At 40.6% G+C, this 16,877-nt stretch overlaps 1 protein-coding gene across 1 annotated transcript in view; it reads left to right on the forward strand.

The window, feature by feature from the left end:
- The window catches only part of LOC145394005 (potassium voltage-gated channel protein Shaw-like), an 89,821-nt gene that overhangs the window by 68,128 nt on the left and 4,816 nt on the right, over nt 1–16,877 (forward strand). Inside the window, exons 11-13 of the mRNA XM_080267975.1 lie at nt 3,272–3,427; nt 11,540–11,646; nt 16,632–16,797. Of these exons, the coding sequence (XP_080124101.1) occupies nt 3,272–3,427; nt 11,540–11,646; nt 16,632–16,797 (429 nt within the window). The remainder of the gene's footprint in view (nt 1–3,271; nt 3,428–11,539; nt 11,647–16,631; nt 16,798–16,877) is intronic.

Consider the following 16,877-nt stretch of genomic DNA (forward strand, 5'->3'; position numbering starts at 1 on the left):
TTTCCCCACCTTTCTCTCACACAGTCGTTCAATTTCTCAGCCTCTTCATTCATACATTCGGTAGTTTCTCATACTTCCTCCCTTGCACTCTATTATCTGCGGGTTTTTTTTCCCTCCTGCTTTCATAAACACATCCATTCACTCCCTAATTTCTCCTACTTTCACTCACACACACCTATTTACCTATTCATTAATCCATTCCTTTAATCAAACGTTAATATTTCATAATTTCACTCGTCAGTTTCGCCTACTTTATCCATACACCAATCCACTAACTTACTCCCAAGCTTACACATCCAAACATCACGTGACTCATTTACTGTGTCATTCATTCATTCCTTCATTCAACACATCCATTCAGCTCATGCATCTCGCGCTCAGCCAATCATAATTTCCTCCTCTGCCCAGTTATTCATCATTCCAGTGCATTATTCATTCTTACATTTGCTTGCCGCTTGAGACGCCTTCATAATACTGCAGCTCGGTTATCGATGCATGGTATGTCTGTTATAAGGGCAAGATAAATGACTCATGTGGCGATTTACACGATTTTCATTTTACAGCACTTTCACTGTACAATATTTTCATTTTGGCTATCTCTACTTGAAATTATTTACTTACTTTTAGTGCATTCCCTGGCGTTTATTCTCGCAAACCCCAAATTATTATTTATACTTAACGATATATTTCGGTAATACCATACAAACGCCAAGCAATTTTACATTCACTAACAGCAGATGATGATATTCTAGTTAAAGCCACTATCATTATTATTAGTTTACCGTATTTTATCTGCATGATGATGGGCTAACTCTAAGAAATACTAAGTTAATTCTTTACGCATTATCTCCCCAATTTCACTAAGTAAATGACGAATCTATCTCAGCATTTAATTACTCTATGATTAACAGATAGCTGGGTGATAAGAATGATAATCTAATTCACCAGTCTAGTGCGATCCGGGACATACATGACTGGCTGGAATCATTCTGAAATGAGTATTCTTATCACGGCCACACTGGAATCATTCTGAGATTACGCGTCTGGCATTAAAGAGACTGAGATGGTTTTTATCAAGTTTCTCTAATCATCACTTCAACCATCATTTACTATCAGTCATCAACTCCTCCCCACTCTTCATTTCCTAGTCATCAATGCATCACTTTCTTTCATTTTTGTTCACTCGTTATTTCCTCATTTGATCAGACATTCACACCGTATATCACCCAAACCATCCCTTACAATGAACCTTATCTTCTACTCAACTTCCTCATTTCTGTTCTTATTTCTCCGGTTAATCAATCATTCGTACAGCCCTTCAGCCATCAGATACAACCAACCACCACAACTTCTGCGCTCATACATCCTTAATTAATTAGTTCTCCAGCCATTACCTCATCAATCCTCCCAATTCTTGTTACCCTGTCAATCATTCCTTCATTTAATCGCCTGAACCTTTAGTCAGTCATTCATCGTATTCAATTTTTATTTCCCGAGTTAACAGGTATATTATTTTTCTTATCTGAGTTTATGTATTAATTCGGTCGTTAATTAAGTGCAGAGAAGAGAGGGTCATGTCCCTGAGGCTGCCACAAACACCTGCCTTTGGCCTGCCGCACCTCACCTGGATTTACCTGATCTCACGTAGTCTGGTCTCACCTCACCTTACCTCACCTAACTGCACTTCATTTCTTGCTCACCTGCTCTGTATAACCTAATTAAACATTTTTTTTTTTTAAGAGGGATTGAATGTCTTCCCCCAAATGATCTTGTTCAAACTTTCCTACTGCAACCTCACTCTCGTTTCACATGACTTGACCTCATCTCATCCCTTCCTATTAAAATAAAAAAAAATCCTAACTCACCAGCTCTAAGTGAATCTAATAGTTTTCTTCTGCAGGGGTTAAAATTCTCGTCCCCAACCACATCTAACTCCCCCCTCCTCATTCGCACTTCACCTGATTTTGCTTATTCTCAGCCAAATACCATTCCAATTCGCCAACTTTGTCTAACTTCACCTAAGCTTTCTCATTTGGAGGGGTTCACATTCTTGCACTGACTCGGTCTCCTACATCGCAACTTCAGCCTCACTTCATTTAAGACTCACTTCACTTGACCACACTTCATCCCTTATCTAATACGCTCCGAGCTCTTTCTTCCAAACATGTCCAATTTATTTTTCTTTCCGTAATGCATTAATATTCTTCTTACAGTTTATCTTCTCCCTCCAATATCAAACTTTACATCATTTCGGTAATCCATGTTTCCCATTTCCATCTAAACCCTATCCTGCCTGACACTTCCTCTCTCAAATGGTTCTCTCATCCTGTCCTCTACCTCCACAATAATCACATCAACACAGAATTCCTTTCAATTTATCTTTCCTTTTCTTACACAATTACCACATCTATACCGTCTTCCTTTCCAACCTTTCTCTCTATATTCACTCTAATTTTTGACAATCATTCTCTTACTCTTCACTCTCGTCATTTCACATTCTTCATTCTCTTATTCTTCCGTCTGCACTCACGTTTGTTTTTTGCACTATGACAATACTCTTAATATCTGCAATTATTTTAATCTCTTGTTTATCAATCTGCTTCCCTCTTACATTTATTTAGGTCTTCTTCATTCTATTAAATATTCTTCAGCTTCCATCCAATCTGTAATCTTTTATTCTTCATTCTCATTGTCTTTAGCCACTTATCATTCTTCGCTGTCACAATTCTTCCATTTTTCACTTCCTCCCTGGCGTCTTAGTCTTCGCCTTATTTACACTTTTTTATTTTCATCATCCTTCATTTACATCCACCTCTCCTCTAGTCTATGATTTCCTCTCTCTCTCTCTCTCAATCCCCTTTTCATCTCACCCTCCGCCAGCCTCGTCAATATCCTCACCATCTCCCTCTTCATCTATATCCTTCTCCCTCCCTTCGACTCCGTTCACTTAACCTCTTCTTCATTGCCTCTTCAGTTCTCCCTCTTTTCCATCTTTTTCTCCTCTCTCTCCGTCCACCTACTCTTAATACCTCTCCTCTCCATTTTCTTCCATTTTCGTCCCCCTCTACAACTCCCTCTTCTGAAGACTACTTTTCCTACACCTTCTTCCTTCTTGAGTATCTCTCTTCTTCTCCATCACATGTATCCCTATCAGTTTCTCTCCTACATCTCTCTCTCACCAACTTTCTGTCTGTTCTCTCTCTCTCTCTCTCTCTCTCTCTCTCTCTCTCTCTCTCTCTCTCCACCCTGGTCCCCCCGCTATACTTTGCAGGCACGCTGAACGGGTATGGGCAGGTGGGTGGAATTAAGGCCCTCAGCTTATACAGTCAGGGCGGCCTCACCTTACCCGCACTCCAAGCCAAACCCCCTGAGCTCCTCCCCGTGATGCCCTTCCAGCCGCCGCCGCCTCAAGTTAAGGTGTCCCCAGGTAAGGCTTAAACACCCCGTCACCCCTTTCGTCTGCAGCGTTAAATACCCGTGAGAGGACGAGTGAGCGATTGAAAGAAGGGCAGTGGAGAATTTTGAGGAATAAGGAGCTTACTTGTGTACTGGAAGGACTTCTCTTATGATAAAAATAATATATAGAGCTGAAACAAAACAGAAAATTCTGAAGAAAAAAACGAAAATGGTGGGTGACTATAATTATTTTTTCCCTGATCAACCTACCTTGCCAAACGTTTTACAGTAATAATTGACCTGTAACCTTTCTACTCTAACGACCAAAAATAAAACCCACACATTTAGTCTACTACAATAGTTAAATATTTTTGTTACGTAAATCACTCATCATGATCAACAAAATTTCCATGAACAAAAAAACAAACTACCACCAAAAAGAACCTGCTTAATTAAAAAATAACTTGTATATTTGTCATAATTATAAACACTACTGGTACCTTTGGCTCTTCCTGAAAACTCGTTCCTATCCCTCAGAATCCTCCACGGGAATGTGTGCGATTCTTGGGTTCACTATCTCTGTCTTTCTTGGACTGACTATCTATTTTTTCAACTCTCTTCACTTTCTTTAATTTCCACCAACAGTCGCAAGTCTTTATCTCTCTGTTACTCACTTAGGATGATCTTTTTCTCAATTATTATCTACTTACCTACTTGCCTAGATACCCCTCCTACTTACTGCTACTTACTGCTGATCAAGTTCTATCTTGCTGCTTAAACTAATCACCTATTTATCTTCGTTTTTATACTTGCACTGATTCTAAAAACTACTTACTCTCTTAAAATCTTTCCAACCATATTCTGTTTCCCCATCCACCAATACCGGTACTTCCTTATTTACTTACCTTCCTGTTAACAACAACTGCAGTTTATCTGATGACATATTTACCTTCACTAATACTTACACGCCCTTCCTTGAGTCTACTTGACCTACTCAATCAAATCTGTTTATCAAGTTACCAACTAATACCTGCTATAAACTTACCATAAACTCGATAATCTGTCAGCCTTCTTACATACCTATCCACGTATTTACATGCTAACCATTTTTTGTATCACAATCTTGCTTCTTTTATAATTTCTGCTATGGCTTTATATATATATATATATATATATATATATATATATATATATATATATATATATATATATATATATATATATATATATATTTATATGGTTAGTTAGTTAGTTATTAATATAAAATCAATCCACTGCATACACTAAAGCAGTTTATATGAAGTCTTGAGTCTGTCAAAATATGTTCAGCACGCTAAGCATTTATTTTTGGTATGGATTGACCTTTACTGTTGTTTTATTTTTGTACATTGCACCGTGCAGCATTTTCGAGCATTTATGAACGATGCTTTCTTGTGTACATAATTATATTATCAGCATTTGCCATTTTCTGTCGGCATTTTTCACACAGCACGTGGCATTACGGATCTTGATTTAAGAGTGGCGTGAGTGTTCAAATGGAAGGAATTATACCCACAGTAAACACAATATAATAAACACAATTATAGGCACAATAAACACACTAAACACCATTTCATCATGTGGGCATAATTTCTTCCACTTAACATTATATATTTTGTGCCTGCTAAACCATTCGTATTTCATTATTGTTACAAGCTTGCGAATGCTCACTAACTCCTTACATTTAATCATTTATGAAAAACCTGTACATATATAGTTAAACTGCTTACATATATAGCTTAAACTGCCCGGCTTCACAGTATATTATTTTTGCCTTCTCCTTCAGCATTTACAAACTCATAAGCTGTATATATTTATTTTTCAGCCCACAGGAACTTTTTAAAACACTTGTGCTTTAAAAAACTAAGGATCGTTTCGTTCTGACTGAGGGACGTAGTGATTTGAGGGAATTTAATTATAAACTTTAGGGCCAGAGGGGGATTTTATTAGTTGGGGGGAAAAAAGGGGGTTCAGAGTTTTTTTTTTTTTTTTTTTTATCCATCTGACATGTTATACTGAAGTTACAGGTTACACAATGAGTTATATTTGCTAATACATCCAGTTTTTATCCTAACCCCTTTAGTACGAGGATTTTTTTGAACCTCTTGACAATTTCGTTTAGGTTCCAAACAACTTCTAGTACTGACGTGGTTAGAAATACTGTATTCAGCACTGACCCCTTCAATATAATGACATCTCTAATATTTATCTTGATATGTTTTCTCACTGTCGTTGGTTATATCATTTATGTACTATATTTTACTCAAACAGATAACGTTGTAATAGGTCGATAAGCCTCCTGCCATCTGTATTTCTTATAATACTCCTATTTAGGTTAGGGGAGACATCTCGTTGGGAAGGGGCTGAGAAAAGGTAAGAACAACTTAACAAAGGAACATACAGACACCCACATTCAATTAAATTAACGCTGCTCAGTATTCTGCGTATGTTTTCGTTTGGTCGAGTATTTCTATCATGAAAAACTCAGAAGTTAGAAATTTTTCACTGATTGCACTTACTGAATAGGTACAAATTACAGTCGATCTCAAATTATTTTTTTTCAGTGAGTGACATTAGACTCCAATACACTGTTGCTGAAATAGAACACATTGCACAGTATTACAAAGTACCTTATCCCGTTTTCCCAACATTGCGGGAGTCTCGTTCCTTTTCTATTTTCTGTTTTTAAGAGGATGTCTATTCTTTTTTTTTTTTTAAGTCAAGATCTGTTTCATTTATTTTTCCTTTTTCTTTCATTCTGAGGGATGTCTATTCCTTCTGAGTTCTAGATCTACTTATTTTTTTCTTTTTCTTGTTTCTTTCTTCAGGGAGAGGTCTACAGAACTCTTTTTGAGGTACAGACCACTTTTATTTCTTCCTTTTTTTTCTACATAATCATTCAAACCCTGACTCTACACATGACGTAACTGTTTTTGGAGGATCCAGAGAACTCTCTTCGATTTCAATATTACATTTTTTATTGCCTCATTACCTTTTATTTCCTTATTACCTTATGACCTATTCATGCTTTTATTAACATCGACAGTTTGCCTACGCATCAAAAACATGAATTTCAAAGTATCATACAGGTAAATACGGTGGCAATTTGTGTACTTGGTTTCTGCATACTTCCCCACGATATATTTCAGCTTAAGACATACTTCTTTTCGGTCGATGAGTTGGACAGAGCATTCACTTTTCCCTTCACAACTACTCTCAAAAGCAGAAAATATCTCATCTGGTAGTAGGAAGTATGTAAGAGAGGCCCCAAGAGACAGCCATCCCCCTGTATACACCTAATTAATTACCGTCAATTATAACAGTAAAAAAAAAAATGGTATGAGTTACTGTTCCAGAAAGACTCATTACGGTTTTAATCGCTCCCTGGGTCCTACACATCACTGACAGTTTCCCCCATGCAAGGTGAATGCCATATCTAAATTCATAACCCCTGCACTGGAACCCCTGATTGAAGTTTTGCACACAGGAAATCATGGTTGTGCAATACCTCTGAGAGTAAGAGGTTCCGAACTTACTTATGTTCCTCATTCCTCTCAATTTATGTTCTTCACTTCTCCCAACTTACTCATGTTCCTCACTCTTCCCAACTTACTCATGTTCCTCACTCCACACAACTTACTTATGTTCCTCGCTCCTCCCTACATACGCGTGTTCCACACTCCTCCCAACTTACTCATGTTCCTCACTCCTCCCAACTTACTCATGTTCCTCACTCCTCCCAACTTACTCATGTTCCTCACTCCTCCCAACTTACTCATGTTCCTCACTCACACAATGGAACCCGTGAGATTAGCTTTTGACGCAGAAAATAACAAGAGTTCCCTAAATAAATAATAGAATCCCTGTCTACGAATACCCTATACATTTCGAGGTCACCAAGTAAACACTCTTTCCTTAATTAAATGTTACAACCGGCACCAACTAACAGGATCCAAGCACGGCGGATCTACGCGTACTTTGATAACTTGAGCGTGTCTGGAAAGCGTTCACCTGGCCTACTTCAGTGTGTGGCGAGTGGGGAGTGAGTGCAAGTGCGAAAATAAACATGATACCAATGACTGAACTGTGAGAAGCGCAATGCAAAGACTCTTAATAAAAGTTTTGGATCATGTGACTTGAGGAAAAATTAATAAAAAAAAAAAAAAAACTTGCGAGGTCTTCATAAAAGCTGGGGGGAAAAAATAAAAGAGTGTTGACAGCGAGAAAAACCATCATGTCTTACACCAAACTGTCGGGCTGAGAAAAAAAAAAAACAAGATAATCAGCTTACCTGCACTGCCCACACCTGCGCTGAAACCCTTGGCCTGCGTTACTACTGGCAGGAACTAGACTCATGTGCGGCAGATCTCCTTTGATGCTTCTCACTTGTCCACTCATACCAATCTGTGAAGCAAATGGCAGTGTGTGGTGAGTGGAGTGTGTATGGAAATGATATTATGGTGTGTGTGTGTGTGTGTGTGTGTGTGTGTGTGTGTGTGTGTGTGTGTGTGTGTGTGTGTGTGTGTGTGTGTGTGTGTGTGTGTGTGTGTGTGTGTGAGAAAGAGAGAGAGAAAGAGAGAGAGAACTGCTGCCAGCTGGAAACAGGGAACTGGAGACAATTATAAAATTTACGGACAGAAGAAGCAGTGAATAACAACAAGCAACATTCACGTACATACGAGGTCAAGAGCTCACATATCTATCTCTCACCAATCAATATATTTAATCTCACTCCCTCCCTACCAACAAATCAACCTACCAACCAACCAACCTACCTTCCTACTTCCTTCCATACCTACCTACCTACCTACCTACCTACCTCCCCTCCACCTCTCCCTCCTACCCTGGGATCCCCGATATAGATCACAATTGCCCCCAGCACAGCTCAAGCAGGGTGGCTCTCCCTTTGATATCTCAGGCGTGTACTGCCTGTGCTCACTCTCACCCACCTGAGTGAGTAATAGGTGTGTGTGTGTGTGTGTGTGTGTGTGTGTGTGTGTGTGTGTGTGTGTGTGTGTGTGTGTGTGTGTGTGTGTGTGTGTGTGTGTGTGTGTGTGTGTGTGTGTGTGTGTGTGAAGAGAATATGAGGGCAGTGTGATGACAGTGTGTGTTTGTGAGGAAGGTGCGTGCGTGTTAGACTGCCAGTATGAATGACTACCGTGAGACAGTAATATGTGAGTGAGTATAGCGAGTATCAATGGGCGGTGTGAGTGAATATAAAAGTGTGAGTGTAAACATGACTAAAGTGAGGGAGGAATGTGATGCATGTACAGTATGTGAATATGGGGCAAAAGCCCGAGTTCAGTGACTCCGAAAAAGGTGTGACTGTGACCGAAGTAAATTTCAGTCCGGACTCGTTATATACCGGTATATATATATATATATATATATATATATATATATATATATATATATATATATATATATATATATATATATATATATATATATATATATGTGTGTGTGTGTGTGTGTGTGTGTGTGTGTGTGTGTGTGTGTATGTATATACCATCATTATATAACAGCAGTCGAAGCTTTGTAGAAACCGTCAGGAAAAATAAAATAATGAAACCATTTCGCATCTTTCCATAAAAACTAACATTGCCAACATTTGCAAATACCGCCACAAAGAATATATACATATATATAGATAGACAGACAGATTATAATGAGACAGACAGACAGATACAGATATACTCGTAGACTGACGGACAGAAAGAGAAAGGTATACAGATGGGTGAGCCTCCAATATAACATCACAAATGACACACAGACCAGTTCTCTCGACACTCTGTAAAAAATAAACGACATAGATAAACTTTCCAGAGGCCGCAAAAAAAAAAAAAAAAAAAAAAAAGGCAGTGTGAGTAAATTTCCATATGGCACCACAGAAAAAAAAAGTGTAAAAAAAAAAAAAAAAAAAAAAGCCGATTCCCCTTTACTGTACATACCGTGTTAGTCATTACCTGTCCAACAAGGAAGAGGTAAACTCTGGCCGCGTTCAATTACTTGGGGTTACAGGCTATATACTTCTAATTAATAGCCTTGTCATTAAACAGACCACGGTTTAACAGCCATCACCGCTCTTGTGCAAACCATATCCAAATGGCCTAGTCAATGGCGATCAATTTTTAAGGGAATAATGTATATACTTTTGACAGCCATACCCAATTACAAGCTGGGTTAAAAATCTATCACCTCATACACACTAACTGCCTCATCAGTCAATTATGCAGTTTTCATTCCATCCAAGTCTTCCTAACTCCTTCTGTACCTCGACATTTATATTTCACTCATCTACCACCAGACGATATTTTCCCCCGTTGGAAAGTCCTCTAGGTGTGAGGGAGTCAAAAACAGGAAAGAAAATAAAAAAGAAAAAAGAAAAATAATCCCTTGAATTCGAGTGTCCTTTTTTTTTTTTTTCGATTCTCCCTGCTGCCAGATGCCTTTATTCGTTTGAAGAGGCGCCTCATACTGAAGGGGTTTATTAAGGTTGCATCTAACCCCTCCAGATCGAAATCTATCCTAAGCTGACCAAAATTATCAGGGGATGGCATGAATGAAATAAAAACGACATTCCCGGAGTCGATATTAGGAAATGCAATGATCAACTCCCCTGTACTCATTATTTCAGTCCTATCTAAATATTGTATTCCAAAAAATCCTTCGGTAAAGTACCCTCATTTACAAGCCTTGATGAGTTTTATTTGCGCCGCCGTGGTCTTGATGGTTAGAATGCAGTTTTCCACCGACACGCGAGAAGTCAAGGGTTCGATCCTAAGGGGCCATTGGTTGACGTCAGGGAGGGTATCTGGTCGCAAAGTCCTACACGCTCCTGACGACAATCCTCTGAGTAGGAGCAACGCCTCAACCACTTAAAGAGACGAAGGCATAACGCAAAACATCATCATTAACCCTATTATGTGATGCAACTCAGTGTATCACACAATTCTCTCACTGAAATTCTAAGCTAACCCAATCAACCATCGCTTATGCTAATTCATGTCATTAGCCATACACGCAGCACATTTTCTCAAAACCTTCATCAACCAGCCAACATAGAGCCATTTAGGCAATCTGCACCCTGGCTCTCTTCATTAGTTGCCAGATAATTAGTGCATAAGGCAACAATAACTCGTATATCTAATAGTGTTCATTAACTATCACGTCATCATTAACAAATGCTATATCTGACTCAGTAATTATCTCTATTAACCCCTGGATCAACAACGTACTTTAGTTTTTTTCATTCTAATACACGTCAGACGATTTTACTCAACTTGAGGATATCTCAGACCACAAAGGGGTTAAAATACTTACTTTTATTTACCTCTGGATAATCAAGACCGTACTTCAGTATTTATTCTACTTAACGCCACTCATAATCACCTAGGGGCAACCTCCGCTTAGGTGCTCCAGCTAAGACGCCTCCACTACGCCCGTTCACCATCATCATCATAATAACCTCGTACACATGCGTGGTGAAGGGCAGAAAAGGAAGCGTAACTACCTCTCAGGATATGACTCCGAGTAGAATGTTCAAAGTCTCCCTCCTCCTGTGCCTTGCAAGTTACGAGGCTCCTTACACCCAAAGTACCAATGTATCAGCTTAACTATTTCAGTCTCAACCAACGCACTGCTGTATCTTCGTTTCATAAGATCCCACATCACTCAGCAGCTCCAATCTCTCGCACATTTTTCCTTCCATCAATTACCGGCCTTTGAATAAAAGCTCCAAATTATTTATGCCATAAATTGTTCATGCTTATTAACTTCTACGTATTCCCATATTATTAGAGTTAAGAAACGATATTCCTATCTTTTTATAGTTCTACATAATTTATGCCTTTACTCATGCATATATTAATCTCTATCTATTATTCAACGACAGCCGACGGTTCGATAACTTAATCTTACTTTTAATTCTAACATCACTCTTCCACCAATTCAACGTTTCCCGTCAACCCCTTCAGTATGATGATTTATACTATTCCTGCTACTGCCAGACGATTTTCTTCAGCTTTAGGGGATTGATCGTAGTGAAGTGGTTAATTTCACTTTCAATGACTACTACTTCAATATTGGTGTGTGTGTCTTTCAGGGAACGACTCCTACTACAGCAGTTCCCCCACCCCTCTCCACCCAACCTCGCTTGACCCAGTCCCAGTGGTCAACAAGACGTCCAAGGAGTCTATGAGCCTCCTCCAGGTGAGTTACATTTCCCCTGACCTCACCTGCATTTCACGATTCGTTCTTCAGCCAAAATTTTCACATCTTCTTGACTCTTTCCACCCCTGACCTGATATTTTCCTTGATTTCGTCTCATATATTCGTGCAAGAATTATACATAATTAATTTAGATCTGTTGCTGCTTGCTTACCGTTCCATTCTACGTACCTAACCTACCCATTCTGGACCTAACATCCAACTCATATATCTCACTCACTCCCCTCTGTCGATCCACACAACAAAGACCACTTCATCTTGCCACCATACTTTGTGCCATACCTCACTCAACTCATTCAGCCCACTCCACAAGGCCCAGTTCATCTCCCTCACCCAGCAAAATCCACCTCACTCCCCTCTATCGTCTCTGCCATCCTACTTGACGTACAATAATCAGCTTGCTCTCTCCATATGATCCTCTTCACTTGGACCATCTCTTCCGCTGCAACCTACTTACCTCGTCTTCTACTCAACAAAATCGACTTAACAAACCCTACTTCACACACCCCATATAATCGCCACACACAATCCATCTCGATCACCTCGTCTCCTAACCCATCTGACGTATATCACCTAATCCACTCCAGTTTCACCTGACCTCACATCTAATCAACTAAACCTCACCTCAAACCATCTTCACTCCAGTCAAACCCTAACTCAGCCAACTCCAACTTCACCTGACGCCACCCCTACCCCCACAACTCACCTCACATCACCCCAGCCACTCCAAACAACCCCATCCCTAACCCACTCCCACCCTACCTAAATCCCACATCTCACCAGCCTCGCCTCACCTCCCACCCTACCTCACCTCCAAGTAGAAGAAGGGGGAGGTGTGCAAGGGCCTCACACCGACCTCTGCTTGCAAACTTCAGGCTGAACTCGAGCAAATCAGGTCCACAAGTTGGGGATTAAAACTTCCCAAGACGTTTGTTTGGGTCTGCCTGAGTTGTGAGGGGGTGGGGGAGAGGTGTGACTATGAATGGTGTGTGTGTGTGTGTGTGTGTGTGTGTGTGTGTGTGTGTGTGTGTGTGTGTGTGTGTGTGTGTGTGTGTGTGTGTGTGTGTGTGTGTGTGTGTGTGTGTGTGTGTGAGACAGAAAGACTGCTGCCTACCTGTCTTTCTGAAGCATAACTTGTAAATGCATGTAAAAGTATCTTAAATGTACAGTATACGAATATATAAACTATTACCTGTGAACGTGTAGCTTCAACAGTATGGCTCTGAATGTACAGTATGTAACAGAGAGAGAGAGAGAGAGAGAGAGTACTCGTACTCAGGCCACATACATTTTGTGCACATATATACCGTGTATATATATATATATATATATATATATATATATATATATATATATATATATATATATATATATATATATATAATATAATATGTACAGTATGTAGCCTGAGTAAGAGTAATTTCTGACCATGTAACTCATGTGGTTATCAAAGCATATATCAAAGAACCTTTTTATGTATTTTCCCCGTCTGTCCCACCCTTTATGGTCCCGTCATCCATACAAAGGGCCACCACACAACAAACGCCCCAGCCAACACCGACAATACACCAAATCCTCAGGCATTATTTCCATCACACAATGACAAGCCCCACAGCAACAACAACAAATAAAAAGACCGCTGCGCTTATTGTAACAAGTCCCACGCCACACACACGTAAGCCCACGCCAAGGTCAGGCATCTATCCTCTTATGGCTACTGTGGGGGATCAGTGGAAACGGTCGTGGTGAAGGGTGGTGAGTTATAGTGGTAATGGTGGTGCTGGTGGTGGTGCAGTGTGGTGACTGATGGTTAATGTTATTTATTTACCTACTCCTGATGAAATGCGCTATGCTGTGCGGGAATGACTGTGTTGTGCTGTGTTGTGTTGAAGGAGTGAGTGTGTGCTAACAGTCAGTGTGGAAGGACTTAGTGTTTTTGTAGGCTGTACTGTGTTTTCTGTGTGTGTGTTGTGGGAATAACAATGTATACTGAGAACGACTCTGTAGCGTCCAAGGTTAAGAGCATACAAGACGCCTACTCGTGCTGGGAAGGAAACGTGACCTCTCCAGCGCATACGTCTCTCGCCCCTCTCGGCCCGCCAAGACCACCTGCTTTAAGTCCATCAAAAAAGATGGAGAACAAAGTGACAAAATTAATAAAGAATTTGTAAGATTCAACCCTCAATGAGACGTAACTATGAAGCACCTGTAACTCTAGTAGTCATGTTTCACATATAAACAGTAAAATGTACATAATTATCAGTATCGTATTTCTCATTACATCTACATGGTTCAAGATTTCGTAATAACTGTATAATGCGATGTGAAGCAAAGACCTTGTAAATAATACTTTATGGAAGGAAAATGCTGGCTTTTCTGGATGTTATTCCGTGTGGGGCAGTGGAGACTAAGGGACGAGTGGGTAGCGTGTGCCATTACCACAAGATTTTTTTTTTTTTTTTTTTTGCTGTGTTGTGCTGTGCCGTGCTATGATGTGCTGTGATGTGCTGTACTATACTATACTGTGCTGTGCTGTGCATGTGCGTGCGTGCGTGAGTGACGTGTGTTTTTTATGCATGGAAGAAGGAATCAAAGACTACAAGCCCGATACATTGTTCATTAAAATAAATACATAAATAAATAAAAACAAAATAAGAAATAATAGGACCAAATTCATAATTCGTTCATTTTGAGATGCCTGGCTACAATGTGTTTAAGAGACTGAAGGTCACAGACAACAGGAAATACAGACAAAGCACGAGAGTTCCAGAGCTGACCTGCTGCATACATGAAGGACTGGGAGTAACGGTTAACTCTTCCATGGAGAGTTGGACAGAAAAGGAACGAGAGTTTGCTGCCAGACGGGTGCTAAGCGCCAGCCGTAGTGGTGTGTGTGTGTGTGTGTGTGTGTGTGTGTGTGTGTGTGTGTGTGTGTGTGTGTGTGTGTGTGTGTGTGTGTGTGTGTGTGTGTGTGTGTGTGTGTGTGTGTGTGTGTGTGTGTGTGTGTGTGTGTGTGTGTGTGTGTGTGTGTGTGTGTGTGTGTGTGTGTGTGTGTGTGTGTGTGTGTGTGTGTGTGTGTGTGTGTGTGTGTGTGTGTGTGTGTGTGTGTGTGTGTGTGTGTGTGTGTGTGTGTGTGTGTGTGTGTGTGTGTGTGTGTGTGTGTGTGTGTGTGTGTGTGTGTGTGTGTGTGTGTGTGTGTGTGTGTGTGTGTGTGTGTGTGTGTGTGTGTGTGTGTGTGTGTGTGTGTGTGTGTGTGTGTGTGTGTGTGTGTGTGTGTGTGTGTGTGTGTGTGTGTGTGTGTGTGTGTGTGTGTGTGTGTGTGTGTGTGTGTGTGTGTGTGTAAAGCGATGCTGTGCCAATGGACCCTGTATTCTGTAGGACTCTTCAACAGTGAGTGATTGGCTGCATTGTCCCGGAATAACAGTGATGAATGATGCTATTGAGATGCCTGATGAAATGTGCAGACCTCTTTTGTACTCCCTCTTTAAGGCTGAGAGAGAGAGAGAGAGAGAGTACATTTTGTTATTTACTTATTGTACAGTTTGATAATTACCGGTAATAGAAACTGCTGTACTGTCTAAATATACTACGAGCAACAATGGATTTTTATAACGTTTTAGTAAAGTAGAGTATATGCAATAGAGGAGGCTTACTTTGCACAGCTACGTCTCTACTTTGCAGTCAGATGCAACACCGGAACATCTGCTTGAAATAACAGCCGACTCCAAACATCCCTCCACTCACCTCTCCCCTCCGATTACTTATTCAATCCACCCGAAACTTTCTTATGTCCTTCCTGCACTAGTTTCTCTTGCCTCGGTAGTGGAGTGATTCGAAACTTAAATCACACGAGTTTCCCTGCACTGCCAACAGCTTCCTTAGCCGTCGTTAACTGTATGATTTTCCTCGTTCTTGTAACAATCTTTCTTCCAAATTTTCCTCATTTGAATCAACCTGACCTAACTTCATCTCTCCAGTTATGGCTACTACTTTCAGTTTAATGTCTATTCTTTCACACTCTTCTACCCCTTTTTATTTTCCTATCCTTCTCACTCCAACCAGAAAACCAACAATTTATCCTGTTTATCCCCAATTTAGCCTCTCTCGCTTCTTACTAAATCTTTCTCACCTCCTCAAACTTGGTCGGCCACCTTCCATTCTCTTCCATCTATCTACAGCCTTACATGTTTCCTTCTCTCGCCTTATCAACCCAGCCTTCCTTCGTAATCTCCCCAGCCTCTGTCAACTACCTTCGACTTGTGTTTCTTCCTTACTCACACGAACCACAGTACACTTACCTAACCTTCTTTCAATTCAGATCGACTCTAGGTCCACCTAGCTAACTAATTAACCTGACCCCTCTCACCAATTAACCTATCTACCCAAATTACTATCTCCAGCCAATTATCCCATCAGCCTACCTACCTCCCCTGTCTCTCACTCGAACTACCTAGCCATCTAACTAACCTTCCTCCTCTGCCCCCTCAGCCTCAGTCATCCACCCTCTCGCTCTTTGACCTCACTCTCCCAACAAAGATAATCCTTGAACATAACTCATACTAAAGATCTCTGGGAACACTCTTAACTGAGGCGATCTATTCACTGCAGTCTACCGGCTCCATGTCCAGATGAACCAGGGACCCCAACAACACAACAAAAACAACAACAACAACAAAACTCACCTTCCTGCCTTCTCTTTTCCATCTCTCTCTTTAATTATATTTCTTTCATCTTCATCTGACCAAAATATTCGTCCTTTTGCAAATTATTTCGTGTAGATCAGTGGCACAAAAAGACATTGCTAAAACTCTACATCTTCTCCATAGCACTCCCGTACGACTAGTATCATAATCTAGTGTTAATATAGTGCTGCAACTTTACATTCAAGAGAAAGGGGGTAATTACATGCCAAGGTCGTGTGAAAGGGGTACAGGCAACAAACTAACTAACGTTTTGCACATCTCCAGCCTCGGTCAGCCACCTTCAGCCTGGGTACGGGCGGACTGTCACGCCGCACGTCCTCCGGCTCCGTCCTGGCTAGCAAGGGGGCCATGGCGTCCCTCAGCGAGTCACTCATGTCCCCCGGGGCGTACCTGGCATCCACGCTGGGCCTCCTCGCGTCATCGTGCTCAGGTGCCGTATTATACTTCCCTGAGTCTGTAAAAGATTACTGATTTACAGTTGTAGCTTCATTAATACAGCAACTCAATCTT

The sequence above is a fragment of the Coenobita brevimanus genome, chromosome 26, assembly GCF_032717465.1.
Source record: "Coenobita brevimanus isolate Jiangsu-jjx chromosome 26, ASM3271746v2, whole genome shotgun sequence".
NCBI classification, from domain to species: Eukaryota; Metazoa; Arthropoda; class Malacostraca; order Decapoda; family Coenobitidae; genus Coenobita; species Coenobita brevimanus.